The 21,028-nt window shown below is 42.0% G+C and overlaps 1 protein-coding gene across 1 annotated transcript in view; it reads right to left on the bottom strand.

Annotated features, from left to right (window-relative positions):
- The window catches only part of CNTNAP5 (contactin associated protein family member 5), a 286,664-nt gene extending 282,596 nt beyond the window's left edge, over positions 1–4,068 (bottom strand). Inside the window, exon 1 of the mRNA XM_071562346.1 lies at positions 3,909–4,068. Coding sequence (XP_071418447.1) covers positions 3,909–3,984 — 76 coding nt within the window. The 5' untranslated portion in view covers positions 3,985–4,068. The remainder of the gene's footprint in view (positions 1–3,908) is intronic.
- Positions 4,069–21,028: the final 16,960 nt, after the last annotated feature.

The following is a 21,028-nucleotide window of genomic DNA, read 5'->3' as shown; positions in this document are numbered from 1 at the left end:
TCACAGTACCAAGCATGTCTAAGTTCAAGAAGTGTTTGGACAATCCTCTCAGATACATGGTGTGACTCTTGGGGAAGGTCCTATGCAGGGCCAGGAAATGGACTTCAGTGATCCTTGTGGGTCCTTTCCAACTTGGCATGTTCTGTGATTCTGTGATATGTAAGTACTGCAGCCAGAGATGTGACAGAACGTCTTTACTCAGCCTGCAAGCATACAAGCCAAAAACTGAGATCAGATGATCAATATTCTACCTATTTCAGCATATCTCTTTAAAACTTATCATTTCTGACTGCACAAATAGAAGGGTCACTGTTTTAAGAGACCTCTCGCCTTTACCAGAGTTGATCTGAGAGGTCTCATTTGTGTTGTTACAAATCCCAAATACATCTCCTGATCTTGATGGCCTCAATATCCAGAGTCAAATTTTCTCCTGCAGGTTTTCACTTACACTTGTCTGACTCCAGTACAATTACTAAGCCTGAAAAGGAAGGCTAAATAAAATCAGAGGAAACACCTTTGTTGCCTAAAAAAAAAAAGTTTCCTTGTCCAACAAAATGCATGTTTTCATCAATTTTTTTTAATTTTTCTGAATAAATAAGAGTATAGGCACACACTGCCTACCTTTTAAATTAACAAAGTTATTAAAGATAGATGTGTCCTGTGAGGCCACATCTAAATCTACTGCAGAGTAGCGAACTGTATATTGACCATGTATTTCAGCAAGGACTTCAATAGGGGATCTGATTCTAACAACACTGAATTTCTGCAGCTTCAACTGACAGTAATGACTGGATTTAAGTAAAAAGTTTGAAAGTCTCATGACCAATGAGTACTAGTGAAATGGGATAACATATGCCAGTGATTCTGTGGGAGAAAGAGTGGCTGAGTTCTGGAACAGAAACATGCAATAATTTCTGAGAATAACTTTTGCAATGGGAGTTAGAAGGTCCCACTTCACCTGGGGGTGTTTTAATCTGCTACATCTTTCTGGCCATGTTCGAAAAGTCAATCAAGAAAGACTTAAGCAGAGGGGAGAAAGGGCTAACGTATGAAATAGCAATAGGTGAAATTTTTAAGATACACAACACCAAATCAAGTGAAAGATCACTAATGGCTCCTGTAATTCTTTTCAGCAGCTGCAGATTAGCCCTGAACTGCTATAGCAATGTGGTTAAGAAAAACATGAGCTAATGTCTCCTTTCATTTTTTTATTCCTGCTCCCTCCATCCAACTTTAAAAAGGTGAAAAAAAATGTGTTAAGCAACTGTAAATCTAGACCTAACCAAAGCCTCTACTGTTTTCAGAACACAGGATGTGCTGCTAAAGGGCAACTAATTTGTTATATAGGAGGCAAGGCTTTGTGTCTCCTTGTCTATCTGATAAATGTAAAAATTTCAGTTCCCCCAGACATCACGTGCAACACATTTCCAGTATTAGGTACATGGCTATTTATTCATTTTCTAATAATTAGTATCCTGGGGAGAAATTCTATTGCCACTCTATTTACCTAATTTAATAAAATAATGCAAAAAGAAAAGTGGCATTTCTTATGTTTTATTAGCATTTGGCAATTTTGATCTTTCTTATGATGTCTACTGACCCCTAGCCTGTAGCTGTGTTTCAAAGTAGTTTCTTTAGCAATTCTTTCTTTAATTAAAAACTATTAACAAAGAGGAAATTTGAATCAAATATCTCAGTGGCAGGGAAAATTTTTACTTACTCGGGATTTTTATTTTACAGAAAATTATTTTCTTCACATTTATTAAGAATTTTCTCATTTAGAAGCAAGGAAAAAACCCAAACTAGATTAATGTCATGTTAGATATCAGGAAGAAAACTAAATAAATTTCATCTTCTCTTCCCTATCAAAGCACAGTCTTTTTCCACTGTAAATGCTGTCCCATTCTGTTCTTGTTTGCAAAACCTGTCAGAAACAAACCTGTTGAAGCCATTGTGAACATACCAGTACTGGCATCCAAACACAACTGCTTTGGCCAAAGCGTTCTAATTGAGGAAGGTGCAGAAACAATCTTTTTCCACTTCCACTTTCAACTAGAAATAGAAGCTTCTGACAGGGGTCTGTGTTGAAGATTCCTAATTACGTAATTCAGTTATTTCTTTTGGAAAGTTTATCGGGTACTTGGGAGCTCACTAACCCTTTAAAGCAATGACATTTTCATGCACCTATTTAAGTATACTTCAGAATACTGCTTCAATATTTTACCCCATATATAAGCTTTCTTGGCCCAAAACTGAGGAAGAGAGCACAGCTTCCCTGAGCTCCAACATAGAGATGATTTCTTTAAGAAGGTGATGAATTTTCATACTGGATGCAATTATTGAGGTCCGTGCAAACACACAGAGATCTTCACATGCGAATCTAGCAAGGTTTCCAGGGAACTTGCAGCTATTACAGATTCACAGGCTCCTTCACTCAGCTCCTGGGAAAGCACTTACAGCTGATTCCATGCTAATTCATTACTCAATGAATAAGTAAAATCTGTACAGTATAATAAAACCATTGATCATCATGCTTTAAAAAGATTGACTCCTAAATATTTAGGAAGCAGCGTGTACTCAATGGAAATGTTTATTGGCACTGGGAAATCAAACTGTCACCCGTGAAATAGTAAAACTCATTAATGTGGAGTTTCTTTTTAAGTGTTAGGAATTAACTTTATAGCCGCATCAGTAACGGCAAGCCCCAGCCTTAAATCGCCTGCCGTTTAGTATTCGTGAACGTTATTAAAACATATTAACCATAGTTTAATTGACTGAGAATTTAAAAAGATAGGCGAGGCGAGGAAGCAAGGGAAAAAAAAGAAGCCCGAAGCCGCCCAGCGCTGGCGGGCGCGGCAAGGGAGGGGAGGGGATGGAAGGATAGAAGAGAGCCCGGCGGTGCCCGCCGGGGTCCCCCCGGGCCGGGACCATCCAGACGGGGCATTCCCGCGCCGCCGGCGGGGCAACAGCGCCCTCTCGCGCCCGCCGCGCTCCGCCAGAGCCCCCGCCCCGCTCCGCCCGACGGGCCGCAGCGAGGGCCGCGCTCCGGGAGCGCCGCTCCCGCCCCCGGCGGCATTCCCCTCGCGCTCCCCGGGTGCACGGTCAGGGAGCAGCATCTCCTCTTCCTCCTCCGAGCTGCAGGACACGCCAGCACCGGAGCTGGCGCCCAGCTGCACCACGCTCGCCCAAGCGTCCGTACAGCCGCCTCCGCCGGTGCGCGCTCGCCGCAGCACCGCAAAACCCGGCGGCGAGAGATGCTCCTGCCTGCGGGGAGCGACCCCCGCAGGGCCAGCAGCGATACGTGCCAAACTTACGAGGGGCTCTCCCGAGCAACATGATGCGGGCGGTGGTTTTCCACCCAGGATGTGCTGGCACGCCCCGGGACCCAGCCGCGCCCGTGGGAAGCGCTCAGAAGAACCGACGGCAGCGCCGGGCGAGGGGAAGACGCCGGTGCCACTGGCGCTGCTCCTCCAGGTTGGAGCGAAATCGCGGCCCCCCAGCCCTTACGAGACGGGCCGACGTTCCCTTCCAGGCAGAGGCGCGACTCCGGCCCTGGTCCCGTCCCGGACAGTGGCCCTTAGCCGAGGCAGGGAGAGCGGCGGCCACACTGACCGCAAAAGGTGCGGCCAGCGAAAGGGCAGAAAACCGTGCGGCAAAGCCCGAGAGCGGCTCCTCGCAGTGTCCAGCGGCTCCCGGTCACTCCCACGTCCACATCGTCAGGACGGTGGCGAGCAGTCCTTCTATCTGGCACCAACTTTGCATTTCTGAGCTCCATTAGCAAAGTGGAGCCGGGCTAAGTTTCTTAGAGGTCATGGTGCAATAACCCCTTTTTCCAGAGAGTTTTCCCCCATCTCTTCCTCCCGCTCCCGCCCCAACCCCAGGCAACTCGTTGCACTCCCGTTACTCACAATTTGTTGCAGTTAATCCCAGATGCCATAAACTGAAGAGCAGCAGAGTGAAGCTCCCGAGGGCTGGGGAATCCATGTTTAGCCCCGCAGGGGGAAGCCAGCCGCTCGCCTGTCTTCTCTGGTCCCGGTCTCCGAGCGCCTCTCAGCCTCTGCGCTCTCTCTCCCTCCGCTCATTTACTCCATACAGCATCCAAGCACTCCGGGCGAAGGGAAGCCGAGGGCGGCCGAGGGATCCTCCCCCGCGCCCCTTGGAATAGCCCCTATGGATGCAGGCGGCAGCGCCCTAGCCGAGCCGAGCCGAGCTGAGCCGAGCCGAGCCCGCTGCCCCGGCTGCCGCCGCGGCGATTCACCTTGCGAGCGGCGGCTGGGTGGGAAGCGACAACCGAGCGCTGGGCACCTCCTTATAGGCGAGAGCCGCGCTGCACTCCACCTCCTCCCAGCCCCCTGGAAGTCACTCCTCCTCGCCTTCCAGGGAGGATCCTTACTGCAATCTTCACGCGTTGTTGATAAGCATCAGAGTCACGGAGTAAGTCAGATGCCTGGAAATAAAAAATAAAAAAATAATGAAAATATCTATTTTTTTCTTTTCCCCCTCTTTGGGTACCACTATGGCTAGAACATTTTAAAGATCCCCGGGCTCAGGTGTTTGCTTATGAAGTCATATGTTATACACACATACATAAAATATACACTTGTATGCCGGCATATACAGTGCCGAGATAGCCCGACGAGCCCCAGCCCCGCTCCCGGCGTTCAGCCTTACGCCCAGAGATAGGGGATGAGCTCGGACTGGGCAGATGCTCGATCGGCTCTCCTGTCGCGGCTGGTCCAGAGCCTCCCTGCCTAGTTCTCCTGAAGGCGAGCGGAGACGGTCCCAGCAGAGCCGAAGCGAGCTCTCGTTAGTGCCCTCGGCTCAGAAAGGTGGCCACCGGGGTAGCTGACCAGACCCGCAGACCCTGGCATGCACTCCCCTTCCAGTTAGCGAGGGTGATGCTTGCCAAAACCAGATTTCGGGAGTGATTGACTGATTGACTGCTCACCAGTTGAACGAGATTAACTTACCGAGAGGCGTGCACGAAACCAGATCTGAACAAACATCCTGCCCTCCCCTGACAGGTTGTGCGCCGGCGGATGGAGCGCTCAGATCCGGCACCGCACCCCGCGCTAGCCCCGCAACTTCCCGCACCCGTACGGGCGGGCACCTCCGCTCAGCTCAGGGACTCCAGCTTAATCACTGCTGAGGTCTAACCTTGCTGCTTTGCTGCGGCGTCACCCCGCATCAATAGAGTGCTGCATCAAAGTCAGGCCAAAATTGCATTAGCGATTCCACTGTAATCTGCAAGGAGAGTGTGTTTGGATCAAGTCTTTGTGCGGGGGGAAAGCTGCTGGTCCTCAGCTGTAATCCCTCACAGTGGCAAGGAATAATCAGAAGAAACAGACTGTTCACCAAAACTATCCTGACTTGTCAACGGAGAGCAGAAGTTTAAATTGCTGGCATGCTGTAAGCCTCATTTTAAAAAGTAAGGAGGGTGGAGGAAAGACATTGAGCTTAGCTATTAGGCACTAACTATATCAGAGAGGTGTCAGGAGGACATCTTAGCTTTAAACGAGTAGTCAGCTTGGAAAGCAAAAGTCCACATTCAAAAATTGACCTGATTATTTCACTTTCTGTTGTTACAAGTGACACAAGTAACATAAGGTTAAATAGGAAGGATAGCTGCCTAGCAGTGAGGCTTTCAGTCAGAGTCAATAAAGGATTTAGTCAGACAAAACTAAGACTTAGAAGGAATTTTAAAGCCTAATGAACTCTACGACTATTTAGTTTTTGACTTCAAATACATCTGCACCCACCAAGGTTTCATCTTTGCTCGCACAAAGACCTGACCCAGTAGCTCTACACTTACATCTGAGCACAATGAGATTTTGGAAACTAGGGGTAGCAGTCAGTCCAAGGCTAACACATCTATGTGAGGTGTCTGCTTTCCCTTACACACCTCCTGATCAAGGCATTGAGCTAATCAGCCAGGAGAGGTTTGTGTGAGGGCCCAGACACCATTGTGTCTGTGCAGGTCCATTTTTGAATGTAGTGAGATATGCTCATTTCCCTCAGTGGATGAAGAGACAGAGGCTCTCCTATTCATGTTTTCTAATCCTAATCAAAAACTTCTCATCTTCTCCATACTGATCATATACAAGACTCTGGCCCAAAAATTAAGAACTGTATTGCTTTGCTGCATTAGGCTAGGAGTTTGGAGTACTGAGAAAATTATGTTATTAACTTGACTTTCTCAGGTGTGTGATCAAGCTTTCAGAGCTACCACTTGAGTAAAGCTAAGCAGTAGAATATATCAGAAATCTTAAGTCAGACTGGATTTTTTCTGGCGACACACATCTTTGGCAGACTCATAATTTTGCAACTGTGTATTCTGAAATTAGCAGAGGAATTCAGAAGAAGGAGATTAAAAATGGGTTGGGATGTTTCATGCTTTCCTTTTTAAAAATAACTAAAACTAAATGGACTGTGTTTCAAATATTTTCAGTGTCTCTTTAAACTATCTGGCACATTGGTACATTTTTAACTGACTCACTGAACTAATTAGTGGTGTGTTTATAGAAAAACAGATGTGGAAATGAATTATGCAGACTAATTAAAAGCTATCAGTAAATATGAGCCCCATCTTGCAATGCATCCCAGTGGTCACCAGTATGGATCTGATTGCAGTAGCCTGGACCCTGATTATATTATTGACTTTTGAATAATCCTTGTGAGACACGCCTCTTCCATAATCTCCTTTGTATCATAAATGCCATGCAGGTGCCTTAAGATTTGTGAATGTTTGGGTGCAGAAGCACTACAACTGAGAAGTTATGACCGAAGTGGAGGGCTACGCAGCTGTTTGTTGCAGGAAATTATGTAAATAATGTCATGTTTAAGGGCTTTTTGCCAGCAATATTTTTATTAGAGTAAATTTATTAATTACTATTAAAGCTGTTCAGATTAAAACTGTGGCTCACCATCACCCACAGATCTGACCACTGTGGATTTTTTGGAAAACTCGTTGGTTTAGTTTTAGCGTATCTGGACTTGATTCAAAATTATGTTGATGGTTGCCACTCAAGGTGTTCCAAAGACTTGGCAGTGACTGGAGGCTTTGCTACACATTTAGTTATCTGTCCTTTTTAACTCAGCAAAACCTCCTTTCTAACTCTCCCATTTACTGTAGCATGATTTCTCCTTTTCATTGAAAGCAAAGCTGGCCTTAACAGTGAAGACCCTGAGACCCTTCCTTTCAATTCCTGACTCTTTGACAAATTTCATTTATAGCCCTTTGCCAGTTACTTGATGTTCACTCCCTGATTCTTAAACAAGGAAAATACATCAGTACCTCATCCCATTCATGTGGCAAGAGTAGAAATATCCTAATGTCTGGCATCCGTTCACTGCAATCACAGTGATCATATGAGCACCTTTATAATTTCAAAGGCAATGCAGATCATGATTAGGTCATCTGGGACTGTATTAAAATGGCTGTATCAGTTCTGGGTGAGAAAGCCTGAAGTGGCCATTCAGTTACTCTCCCCCAGCCCCCAATGGCACCTGACTACCCACGTTAATGCAGGACACAAGCAGGACATGACCTGCGTAATGGGAAGAGGAAGACAAACAGCATTACCCCAGTAGCTGGTCCTCTCACAGTCTTACTGGCTTTACAATGCAAGCCACAAATTGCTGAAATTGAGCATTTAAGTTTTCAGCCCCAATGTCCTACCAGAGTCTATTCTACAAGTCTGGAGCCTTGTTATTTGAGCAAAAGGGACCATTTCTGGGAATTAGATGAGAGAATATGAATAGGGGAGCAATGGAAGGATATTAACACATAAGGAAGAACAGGAAAAGCTGTGTGCCACCAGGGAAGTAAGGATATATGTATTTTTGAAGGAGAAAGCTTTTTTATTTATCTCTGATAATTATTACCTCTGAGAAAGTAAGCTTATCTGTGATCAGATAAACTTGTTTTCTTTCCTAGAGTCAGTAAACAGCATTAGTACTGCTATAACCCATGCTGAGTTTCCCACTAGAAGTGATAATGGTTTGGCCCATGAATTCAAGGAATCCATCTGTTTGGGTAATTGCAGGTGCAAGCTTTACCTCTGACCCCAACTGTATAACATTCATGGAAAGTGAATAGCATTACATATATACAGACTTAATTGTACATGGCTTTTGGATCACATATTGCTGTCCACATATTCCTGTTGATAACTAAGACTATATCTGAAGAATACAGTTCCCAACAAAAACCCTGAAGGTCACATAAAAAACCCTAAAGGTAATTATATTTCGTTTTCCCTTAGAATATTCCCCTATAAATAGAAAGGACTCATTCATTAAAGAGAATATTTGGGAAGCTTTCATAAAACACATCGACCCTAACCAGGTTAGTGCAACAGCAGGCTGCTCATTATCCTTGGATAGTTCCACAGCATACCTAAGTCTGGAGGACAGGAAAATTTAATGATCTGCTGGGATTATCTGATGGCTAGTAGCATTTTTGAGATGCATGCTGAGATTAGGTAAAAGAAATCAGATGTCAAGCTGTGCAGTGATTATTGGAAGACAAAGAACTGAAATCCCCCCTTCCTCCCTCTCATCTTTCCCCACATTATTTTACCTCTGTCTGCTGGTATTATGGCTTTCATTAAATTATCTTGTCTGCCTATGAAGACACTTGTGTCTATCATGGCCAGATACAGATACCAGACTTAAAAGATCAATGACCTGAGTAAATAATAGTAGAAATGGCTATGGCTACAAATTGCCTAGGGACTTCAATAGGCCTTATATGGGACACACTTCTCCCTAGGGTAATTCCAGTGACATTGCAGTGCAGGACAGAGTCACAGATGATGCCATCCATGGTCTGCTTTCTGTGCTGGTTCCCTACCCAACACGGTGGTCAGCTCCAGCTGGGTCAGTCACAGTTGGCCCTGAACAGTACTGCTGTTTTACTAAAATGCTGCATCATCCTGGTGCATTTATTGTCTCAGAACCAGCTCTCTACTAGTGTGGATGGATGGACACTATGAGGTGTCAATATAAATGCAAACCCCATTTCTGTGATCTAATTAACCACCATCAGCCCTGAAGAGAGAACTCATACACAAACTAATAATGCAATTTTTTCTCCTTGTTTTAAAGCCTCTCAAATTAGAATGAAGAAACCCCTAAAAGGTCCCCAGGCAGTTGGGTGTCACAGTATGGACGTAATCCTTGGAGTGCAGCTGACTAAGTAATGGGAACATATTGAAATAAAGGCTATGAGTCCCAGCTAAGGTCAAAGCCCAGAGTCTGCCTCACACTACTTAGAAATGTCAAGACAAACTAGAGAAAAAAAAATACAGAAGCTGGAGAGGCATTTAGCAAAAATCTCTGTTTGACAGACATCCCAGTTCAGACTAGAGAGTTGTAAAGAAAAGTTGTCTGTATAAATGCCAATTTCCATGCATAAGGAAGGCAGCTTTATTTGTCACTTATTGGCAGCTACCAAGTCTCCATTTTGCAGAGATTCAATCATTCAATCGTGGAATTATAGTATCTGCCATGTTACTGGTGTGAGAAATGGCATATAATGAGTAGACACTGCAACAGATTTTTCAGAAACAATTAATGATTTTATGCGAACAACGAAGATATCCCTTAAGGGACATTTTTTTCAGAATTATTTGGGCCTTTACTTGTTGAATATCCAGTGTCATGATATGTCCATCCAAAGAAGAGGGTTAAAAGGAGAGGCATCCAAAATCATTAGTCTCTGTTGAACATTGCACCTCAGTCTACCACTAATCCATGGTCTCATGCTCTAGGAGAGAAACAATCACCTGGGCCTTTATACATAACGAATAACTTTGAATGTCTCAATCATTTCACTGAGGAAATTTGCAAGGAGTGAAAAAGAGAGCTAATTTCATCAAATAAATCATTCGTGACAAATGGCTCATCCAGTGCTTGCACTCAGAAAATTATTATTAGCAACAGCTGGGCTGGGTATGACAACCTATATTCAGGCATTCTTTCACATTTCTGCCTGTCCTTCACTAATCTTTCATTGTGGATAGAGGTCAGAGAGGAGTGAAAAGAGGAAAGTTGTGTGGAAGTTAATGCAATCATTAGGTCATTTTTAACCTTGCTGCAATTATCATACAGAAGGAGCCAACTGAGAATAATGAAAGGCGAGACTGTAATTTAGACTCCCCTGAAAAAGGAAGAAATGAATACACCTTCTCTCAGAAGCCATCAGGATTTCTAGGTTCAATCCTGTGGGAATTAGCAGCTCCAGAGCACTCCTGTGTTGCTTCTCAGCATAGGCACAGGATACTCAGCATCCTGGGCCCATGTTTTCACAAAAAACCTGCCTTTCTAAAGGCTGATGCTGTCATTTCTCTAACGCAGACATTGAAGGACAATGAACAGAAAATGAGATTGATAGCAGTTCCTTAGTCACAGTATAACTGAGCTGCTTCTGAACAAAGTACTTGCCGAGGACTGGGCTGAAAGATAATTTGGACTAAACTATAAAAATTCCCATATATTTTTAATGTCTTTGTATTGGGTTTCTTTGGCCAGGTTTTGGTAGCAGGGGGGCTACAGGGGTGGCTTCTGTGAGAAGCTGCCAGAAGCTTTCACCATGTCCAGCAGGCTTCAGGATGGACCTGCCACTGCCCAAGGCTGAGCCAATCAGGAATGATAGTAATACCTCTGTGATAACATATTTAAGAAGGAAAAAAAGTTATTGTTCAGATGAAAATTGCAGCCAGAGAAGAACGGAGAGAGAACATGTAAACAAATCTGCAGGCACCAAGGTCAGCAGAGGAGGGGGAGGAGGTGCTCCAGACACTTGAGCTGCGGTTTGCCTGCAGCCCATGGTGCAGATCATGGTGAGGCAGCTGTGCCCCTGCAGTCCGTGGAGGACCACCGGGGTGCAGGGATTCTCCTGCAGCCCAAGGAGGAGCCCACACTGGAGCATGTGGAAGCCCAAAGGAGGCCTTGACCTTGTGGGAGGCCCATGATGGAGCAGGGTCCTGGCAGGGACCTGCTGACTCATAGAGAGAGGAGCCCGTGCTGGAGAGGGTTTTCCTGTAGGACCTGTGGCCCTGTGGGGGACACTGGCTGGAGCAGGCTGTGCCCGAAGGACTGCAATCCATGAAGAAGTGACACACATTTCACCAGTTTGTGCAGAACTGTTGCCCGTGGGAAGGACTCTCCGGAGAAGTTCATAGCGGACTGTCTGCTGTGGTTTTGATTCCACACTGGAGCAGAAGTAGGACTCCTCTCCCTGAGCAATGGCCGGAACAACCTGTGATGAACTGACTGTAATCTCCATGCCCTCTCTCCCTGAGCCACCTTGAGGGGGAGGAGGTAGAATTTGGGAAGGAAGGAGAGGTGGAGAAAGGTGTTTTTAAGATTTATTTTACTTCTTATTATCTTGCTCTGATTTTGCGAGTAATAAATCTAATTAATATCCCCACTTCAAGTCCATTTTGCCCACGACAGTAACTTGTGAGTGATCTCTCCTGGTCCTTATCTCAATTCATGAACCCTTCATTATATTTTCTCTCTTTTGTCCAGTTGTAGAGGGGAGTGAGAGAGTGACTTTTGTGGGTACCTGGCATCCCACACACAGATATATATATTCATGTAAGTATATGCACGAATATACACACACAGAAGTCTGCGTAAAACAGGAAATCAAACAAGGTAAACTCACTCCTCACTAGGAGATCCATTTATTTCACACTTACTGACTAAAAATGTTTATTTTCTTCTAGGAAGTGGACGCATTTGCATCAGAATGAGAAAATTTCATGTAGACCTACCACTGTCTTTTCAAAGCAAAGTGATTTTAACTCCATGAGGGATAGCTGATTACACAGTGATGTGTAGGCCTGAGTCAGACATACTCATCCTACCTCTGACTGGAGCCACCTCGAGGTATTGGAAGCCTCTGCATTATGCCAGTCTGGATTGCAGATTGCACTGGAGTTAATGAATCCCTCCTACTCGCTAAAGATCTGCTGACAACATGAGAATATTAACATAATGTAACTATGTAGAAGGATGGTTATTCAGGGGTTCTTTTGCAATCAATGTATTTTGCGTTAGTTACAAAAAAAAACATTAGTGATTTGAGCAACCAGAATCAAAACGAAGCCAAAATTAGAAGTCCTACTTGGTGCACTTTTTTTTTTTACTTTTTTTTTTTCTCCTGACTCACAGGGGCTTTTTTCATTTGTTATACGGAGTATACTTGGATGGTGTTTCGAATTCCAGGGTAAGGAAGAAAATCAAACTCACCACTGAGAATTTTGATGCCTGGGATTAAAACTAGAGCAAACAAGATTCCCATCAAGGAGGCGGAATTCCAGTCAGTCAAACTTTGTGTTCACTTCTAAGATGTGTGTTGAATTAGTTGAGGTTCAGGCAGAAAATGTGAAAGAATATCACAGAGATTTCATTTAATTTCATTTCACTGAGATTTCATTTTCACATGAAAGGATCCTTCTTGGCTGTGTGCAGGGCTAAAGACCAAGAGGAGAAGTGTGGCAAACCGTGCCCTGCAGTTCACCAAACCCCCAGACTTTAACCTGTCATCCACACTATTTGAACATGAATTAAGTTTGAGCTTGAGAGTGGATTCACACTCCCTTTCAAAGGTTGGAGAGATGTACCGAGAGTCAAAAGGCAGGATTAAGCCATCAAGAATGAGTGTGGAAGAGTAGAAGGCTAGGCCAAGTTGTCTTAGCTTTCTTTATTGGATTCCATGTCCCATAATATCTCACCTTCAGTTTGCAAATCAATTTAATAAATGTAAGAACTCAAGAGAATGGTAGCCATCTGGGGAAACAGCATTTAACTAATCTTACCCCAATAGGCAGCAAAATACAACATAAACGCCTTACTTGACTTGTTTACCATCTTATGGGTTAAGATATTTGTTGCAGGCAAATCCAGACAGCAGAGAATCTCAGCAGTGACAGTAAAGTCGCAGGCAGTCAGACGTGCTCCACAGAAACTTTTAGTATTGTCTAATATGAAGAAGGAAGTGTGGAAATGAGCAGTATGTATTGACACACATGTGTTAGTACCACTTATGTAAACGAATTTATTATAAGCAACCTAATTCCCATAGTGAATTATCACATATGAATAAAAAAGATGCATTATATTGTTTGCTTTATGACACTGATCACATAATTCCAGCTTCATTGTTTTTAAGTATTTACATGAAACACTGATTAATAAAGCTTTAAAAGGCTGTCAGACAAAGATATATGAATGTGCGATATGAGTGAAATTACTCCCCAGTATAAAAAACTAGTGAAGCTGTATCAGGGATGAACATGATCTATTCTGTCTGCCAGGTTCTCCTTGACAAGGCTGAGAAGTGACTACAACCAGCTATAATCATTATCCTTCTCTTTCATTCTTTTTGAATCTACTTTTGTGTCCACTTAAACCATAAGCCTTTGAGAAATAGTCACCTTTTTCACCATCTGTATTTATATGTGCTGTAGTTCTGATCCCACTATGAAGGTTGTGGAAGCCAGCACAATATTACCACAGGTCAACTGTTACACAGACAATTATAACACTCTGCGAGCACATCAGTGAGCAAAAGTCGTAACACCAAAAAAGAAAATAAGAATCACAACGAGTTTAGGATGACGGAGAGATAATTCATTTGCTACCAATCCATGTTACTGCAGATGCATTCTATGGATTAACATTACTGATATATCCATTTTGCTAAGTGGATACAGTTGTCTGATGTTACTTACTCACTTGATATGATTGTATTGTTGTAATATTGAGGTATCTCACAAAAACTGATACCAATTAACATTAATGATTTTAGCAAAACTACAACCCAGCTTTAAAGATTTTGAATATTTTGAAATTAAATAATGGACTGCTTAACAATTTTTTTTTTGAATTATAAAACATGTTTCTTATTAATTAAATTATTGGTCAGAGTCAGGAGCAAAAGAGATGCTTAACAAAATATCAGATACTTGGCTATACCTAGGTGAAATCTTTCTCTTTTTATTACCTCTAAGGTGATTGTAAAGAAAGGTCAAGGTTAAATCTGTGATGATGTGCTTGTTAGGTGATATCCCATGAATCCAGTTTGTGCTTTTGGTACTGAAGATTTTCAGAGGAACTCATCTCTGAGAATTATTCAATTCCCAAATCTGCTGAATATTCCCTGTTGCCCTTGGGAACTGCTATTTTGAAAACTCCTTTTTCAACTTTCTGGGTTAAGCATCCCCTGATGGAACTGTATGTAGCTCCACCTAATTTTAATGCTGACTTACATCAGCTGGATGTCATATGGTGCTAAAATGAAATGCAATAGCCAAATTTTAAAGGCTGTATATAATTTTAAGCTACCTGGAGAAATCAGGAGTGTTTAGCTCTGAGGACCTTTGTGCTACCTTGTCTCACACTGATACAGAGGAAGATAACATCAAATGAAGAGGACATGGAACAAATGGATTTTTGTATTTCTGTGCTAATCTTCACAGTTGTTTGCCTTTTTTTTTCTTTTTTTTTTGATTTCAGAACCTCCTCTTAAATTGTAGATTATAGGCTAGTTACTGGGAATAATCCAGTTAGGAGGATAGTGCTGTATACATATATCTCTCTATAGATCTCACATTTGAAATCAAAAAGTGATATCTAGTCCTATTTTATTTAGAGAACCTATCTTTATTACGCTCCACAATCTGTATCTGTTATGTCAAATCATAAAGCATGAAATGTAAAGCGGAGGTGAGAGATATACTTACAAAAGTTTTGTCTTTTTGATATCAAGAGAGAGAGGGAGAGAGCATCATGCAACATCCTCAGTAAGTGTTGAATGAGGGATCCCCTGAATATCAGAGGGGTCTTGAAAGAGTCTGAACTAAACTCCAATAAAGGTGTTAAAAATCACCTGCTTTGATTTTAATAGTTTCTCAGGTGATTTGTTTAGAGAGCTTTTCTCTCACTAGGTACAGGACCCAATTTTCTTACACCAGAATGATGGACAACAAATATTTTGACCCTTTAGATTAGCTCAGTTGCTTAGAGGCATGGTGCTAGTAACACCAACCTTGTGGGTTTGATCCCTGTATGGACCATTCACCCAAGAGCTACTTTTCATGACCCTTGTGGGTCCTTTCCATCTCAGAATATTCTGTGAAACATCCCCCAATTCCAGAATACTCTGAAGGCAATATCTACATCTGACCAAAAGCTCTTTACCATTTGACTTTTAGTCCACTGAAAAACTAAATTACGTGCTTCCTTTCTCTATTATATACTTTTTTGAAGATAAATAGTTATTTTAATGGAACAGAAGATTGCATAATCATTGTGAAGTCCTTGAGCTTTCTGATGGCTGCAGATTTCTCTGTTAAAGTCTAGATGAGCTATACAATGCAAAAATATATCTGAAAGTTTTTCATTGACATTACTAGGAAGGTGAAATGACTGATGTCAGCAGGAGGTGTTGTCAAGAAGGGGAAAGAAAAAAAAACCCTCAAAACCCCCTGCAGACATTCAAGAAGAAATTTTGTACTCTTGAGTAATTGCAATTCTCGAATGAAAAAATAGACTTGGATAAACCTGGAGGCACCTTTATGTTTTTCCTTTTGAAACCTTCCATCTCCCTGACATGACGCTTTACTGTTCTGTCATTTCTGTCATTGTGCCATGCTGGGATAGTTCCTTCTTTCAGGGGAGAGGGAGTATTTTTGGTCCAAAGACCCCACTGTGCCAATATTTACAACTAAGTCTTTGTTAGAGAATTTTTTTTAAAGTCTTAATCAACAAACAGATATATTCTTTGTCTGTTTGGAAGAGAAGCTGCAATTATCAGGAGAATTTCATTTCAAACGGCACGTATATTTTTCATGTAGGTGGTGAGGTAGGCAGTCATCTCAGTGGTAGGTTATAGTCATGTTTGTTATATACTTTGAATGTTACTTTGCTGATTTCACTATGGTGCTTTTTTTTCTGATGTGCAGAGGAAGCCCAGAGCAGTAAAGAGCCTCCCTTCCATGCCATTTTCCCTCTTGTTAAGAAATCACGACTAAAATTGCAATTGTGAAGGTATGTAGTCACAGAAATTTCATCCCAAGGAGGTGTCACATCTTGCTGCAAGTCATTGCTGTCCCTTTGTCTAGACAAAAAATGGCTGAACAATTCTCTTGTGTTACTTCATTCCTTCCCCTTCTTTCCTGTCTGGATCCTTTTCCCTGCTTTCTGTCTTATTCACCTTCTTCTCACCACTCTATCAACATCTTTTTTCTTCTCAAGTAGTTCACGGACCAATCAGGTCATGTGCCATCACATTACACCCTTCCTCATGATTTCTTTGGATCTCATATCATTCTTAAAATCATTAATTATGTGTTTTGGTTTAGCTTTGGTTTGGTTTGGTGCTTTTGTTTGGTTCTTTGTTTGTTTGGTTTTTTTCCATGATTAAAACTGATGTTCTGTTTAACTGCTTCTTCACTGGAATTCCATTGTACTGTCTGCATTGTTTCTCTCTGCTTTCTGACTCTTCCATTAGTGCTCCTCCAGGCTTAGAGAGCTCCAGTGAGAGCTCTGCTATCTTTAGATTTGCTTCCTGTTCTCCAGTTTGGGAGAAACACTTCCATTCCACTAGTGGCAATTTTCCTATTCACTCTTTTTCATTGCTTTGCATGTTGCTTTGTTATTACTGTCTTCACAAACCTATCTTCACCTGTCACTGCTGCCCTTGATTTAAAAAATGGAGGGCAGGCCATGTATCTTGCTGCATGGAGGAAATACTGCTGATAGAAAGCTGCAGGGCTAAAGCCAATGTCTAAAATGCTCAAACTTTTCTATGCAAGATTTCCCTACAACCTCGTCTCCTTGATCTATGGCTGTTTTATGACAGTGAAGCAACCACAGATTAGATTCATCTGGCCTAGTGCTTTCATATTTCATCTCTGTATATGTTGGAATGTATTTGCTATTTGCTGTGTGTATTTGCTATCGCTCTTTTGTATTTGATGAAGTGGTTTTTTTCCGTCTCATAAAGGCCCTTGGGTGGGACTCAGCTGTTTAAGTAGGGGTATATAGTATTATTTTAACCGTTGCAGGGTTTCCTGCTTGGCCAGTTATTACCTCCAGAAGGGTATGATGCTTGCACAGGCCGTGTGCTCCATGCAGATGGCTCATACTGCTGTGTTATGCTTTACTGTGGTGCACATTCCCTACTGCAACTGTGTATTAAATGGCTATGACTAAACAACACAGGACCTCTCATCTTATCTTGCCATCTTAAGCTTCCTCTGGCAGCTTTTCAGGAAGTCAGAGGAGTCACACTTGTGCAGAAACCAGACGGATGGACAAATTATAGCAAGTGGGAAACCAAACCCCTGCTACTGAGCAGTACTTTCCTAGCACAAACACCACTGACTGAAAATGTAGAGTCAGGTATAATAGTAAAAGAGAAAAATAGAAAAAGGTAAGGTAAAATAGAAGTAAAGCAAAATAAAACATTAAGAGTACCTTTATCAGAAAACTCTGTTAAACTCAGCCATCGTAGAGGTCAGACTCTACTGCCACATCCCTCTCTATGGCTTTTGCTAGCTTAACCCTCACCTTGAGAAATACATGCTTACCACTACAAGTCTTCTGCATAATCTTCTGCTGCAAACATTTTTTTTTCTTTTTCTCTTAAATGCTTTTCCTGATCAGGTTGTAGTCCATTTTGGAGTAGTGTTGCTGTGTGCATTAAATTAAGACTGGCATACATTTGTTTATTAGTACAGGGGCAAAAGGATTTTCACAGTGCCTCTTTCAAAGATCTGAGACCTACTGTAATTCCATTAAATTAGGCTGATTAATATAAGGAACTCAGCCACATTTATATCTAATAAAAAAAAGTAAAATATTGTTCCTGGATAAATTAGAATGTGAAATATAACGCCTTCCTCTGGGAAGTGTTTCCTCCTTTCTTTATGGACTTCATATCCTACATTGAAAAGTCGAGACACAAATTTCCACCTATTAATTCTTAAAAATAAACCACAAACAAAATTCTCTGTATTTACAGGAAGTCTCAAAATGTTAGAGGTAGTATTGAAATGTTGACCGGTGGCTAACTTCTATGGTGAGGAATCAGCAATTTAGTTAGGATGAGCTAATAATGTATTTCCAGTGGTAAGTAACAGCTCTCCATTCTGGATAAAAATGATTATTCTAATAAGGCTTGAAATTGCAGGCATGATATGTGCTGTGATAGTATGTAGGATGAACCAGTAATGCAAAACCAAAAACACTAAATGGTGCTTGAGCAGGTAACCTCTGAGGGATTATTAAAGATTATAACAATAGTCTGTTAGCCATGGAAATAAGATGAATATGACTTCGCATAAAACGGTTATTCGCAATCTGGAATAATAAAACACCCTAAAGCCTTTTCTCCCCTCATCTTTTTCTGTCTTTCAAAAATATTTTGCTTTTTAATATTTAAAATGACTTTTCACACTTTATTGGGTTTTTTCCTGCTTTCAAGGATGATACACAACTCAATTCTACTACTACTCACAAACTACAGGACATAATCCTGCAGGATATCCCAGGCTATCATGTTAATGCTGCAGGACAGTCTACCTTTTTTAGGGTACAATCTGGGATTGCTGGTGATGTCCTTGTTGCATTTTATCAGCAATAGTATTAGACAGAAACTGTCCCTGGAAGAGGTTCATGGTCTGTTACACAGCAGTTCCTGTGGTAAACCACAGACCCTCTGGTAGCCAGTTATGTTTAGGGCATATCAACTTCTTCACTTTCTCCCTCTAATTTTCTCCTCACTCTCTCTTTTCTTTGTAAGCTGAAAGATCTTTTGGGAGAAGCTGACAAAATCTACTGCACGAGGCTGTGCTTGGCACAACAGGACACAGATCTTGGCTGGAACTTTTTGGCAATGCAGTGATACAGATACTACACTGATAATAAAGGATTCACACAGAAAGATCAGTAGGTACAAGATGTTAGTGCTTTAAAACCTCCTCACTTTTATGATTAGAAGGGAACAATTCATATATAATCAATCGTCCTCATAAGACTTTTGTGGGAATTAATTATGTAATGCCTGCACAGTGGTTTGAAGATACAAAGGCAAATCCCTGTCTGTGTTAGAGTTCAGATAGCACAAGGTAATCTAACACAACAAAGCAAAGTCATCCACTGGATTTCTTGGCTACTGGAGAGCAGTTGTGAAGGTTATTTCACCATCTTTCCTAGCCTGGCTGTTAGGGTGAGAAGTCTTCTGCCTCTCTCTGGATGGACCACTCCTCAGGGATGAACTCAATGCAGCTCTCGGCAGAGAGGAGCCTGAGGATCCTCGTTGCTTCCAAAAGCTCTCCTTCATGTAATCTGGATAGAACAGGACATTAGAGCAAAGCACAAAACTCAGTCCAGCAGTGAATACCCAGCTCTGCATTAGCACAGCACTGGCAGTGCACTTCACAGCAGGGCTGCAGCTCTTATGTGCACTGAAGATACAGAATTCCAGAGTTAAACATGTCTTGACCTCTCCTCACTTTTTCAGCATAGATAGAACTTCAGTGGCCTAAAAGCTAGTGTTAGACTTCAGGACAACTGAGTCTACTCTGTGACTCCTCCTCCCCAACCACTAATTTTTTCTTTCCTTTGCACAAGATCTAACTAATGAGTTTCCATGACCTGGGTGTGTATAAAACATATTTAACTACCACTCCAGGTTTAGCATGCATCTATGAATTACAACTATGCCATTTGAAATTGGTAGGCCCTGGGTGAGGTTCAGTTAGGATGGAGAAGGCTAGAGACAAGAAGTTACCATTTTATATACCAAATCTCACCTTTCTCAAGCCTGTTGTGTACAGAGCTTTAATTATTGGAACTCTCTGTCTCCTTGTCATGTTGCCATTTGTCACAGTGCTGAAAATAAAGGAGAATAAAAAGTGAAAATTAAAAAGCATAAAGCAAAACATAATCAAAAGAGTAGGGAAGAAGATAGCCTTTTTTAATAAGGTGCTCTTATTAAGGAAAGAAGCTAATGACTCCTTGCTGTTATTTTTTTTCAGAACCATAGAATCACTAAGGCTGGAAAAGACCTTTAAGGTCATCAAGTCCAACCCTTAACCCAGCACTGCCAAGTGCACCACTAACCTTGTCCCTAAGTGCCACATCTACACCTCTCTCATATGCCTTCAGGGATGGTGACTCAACAACTTTCCTGGGCAGTCTACTCCAACACTTGACAACCCTTTTGGTGAAACAGTTTTTCCTACCATCCAATCTAAACCTCTCCTGGTGCAACTTAAACCATTTCCTTTTCTTATATAATTTGTTACTTGAGAGAAGAGACCAACACCCACGTCACTACACTCTCCTTTCAGGTAATTGTAGAGAGAGATAAGGTCTCCTTGAGTCTCATTTTCTCCAGGCTAAATAATCCCAGTTTCCTCAGCTGCTTCTCATAGGACTTATAACAAACTTTTGAAATTTCAGAAGCGCTCTTGAAATACAACAGAACTAAACAACTCATGTTCAGTTCTGCCCATTTAAGATTTTTAATGAGTCTAGATGGACATCTTTCAAGACTTGCATAAAGTCATAAAATAAAACCAATTCATGCTTTTCTGAGAGCTCTCTTTTAAAACCTTAAAACAAAAGCATTTCTCAGAAATAGAAGGAAGAACCTTTCATCCTACTTTAGAATAAGCCACTGGAACATCCTACCTATAGAACTGTACTTGGGCTCTTCTGACTCTATTTAGTGCCCTTATAACAGAAGGTGTTAAAAGCCAACAGAAGATATTAATTTGCTGTAAGTCACTTCACAAAATGTACGGCTTGTATAATGGAAAGGGTCTTAGAAGTTTATATTTGCTGGCTTAAATATTTATATCCATTAATTTCTTCGCAGGAAATCACAGCTCAGCATCAGCTGTTCGCAGAGCAGAGCTGGAAGCTGATCCTGTTTTCTTCTACCTCTGAAAGCCTGTGTTGTGATGTCGGTGGGGTTAGGCATGGAAGAATCAGTTCATTCACT

Source organism: Pithys albifrons, chromosome 8 (assembly GCF_047495875.1).
Source record: "Pithys albifrons albifrons isolate INPA30051 chromosome 8, PitAlb_v1, whole genome shotgun sequence".
Lineage (NCBI taxonomy): Eukaryota > Metazoa > Chordata > Aves > Passeriformes > Thamnophilidae > Pithys > Pithys albifrons.
The sequence above is the reverse complement of the archived record's forward strand: the minus strand, read 5'-3'. Positions and strand labels throughout refer to the sequence as shown.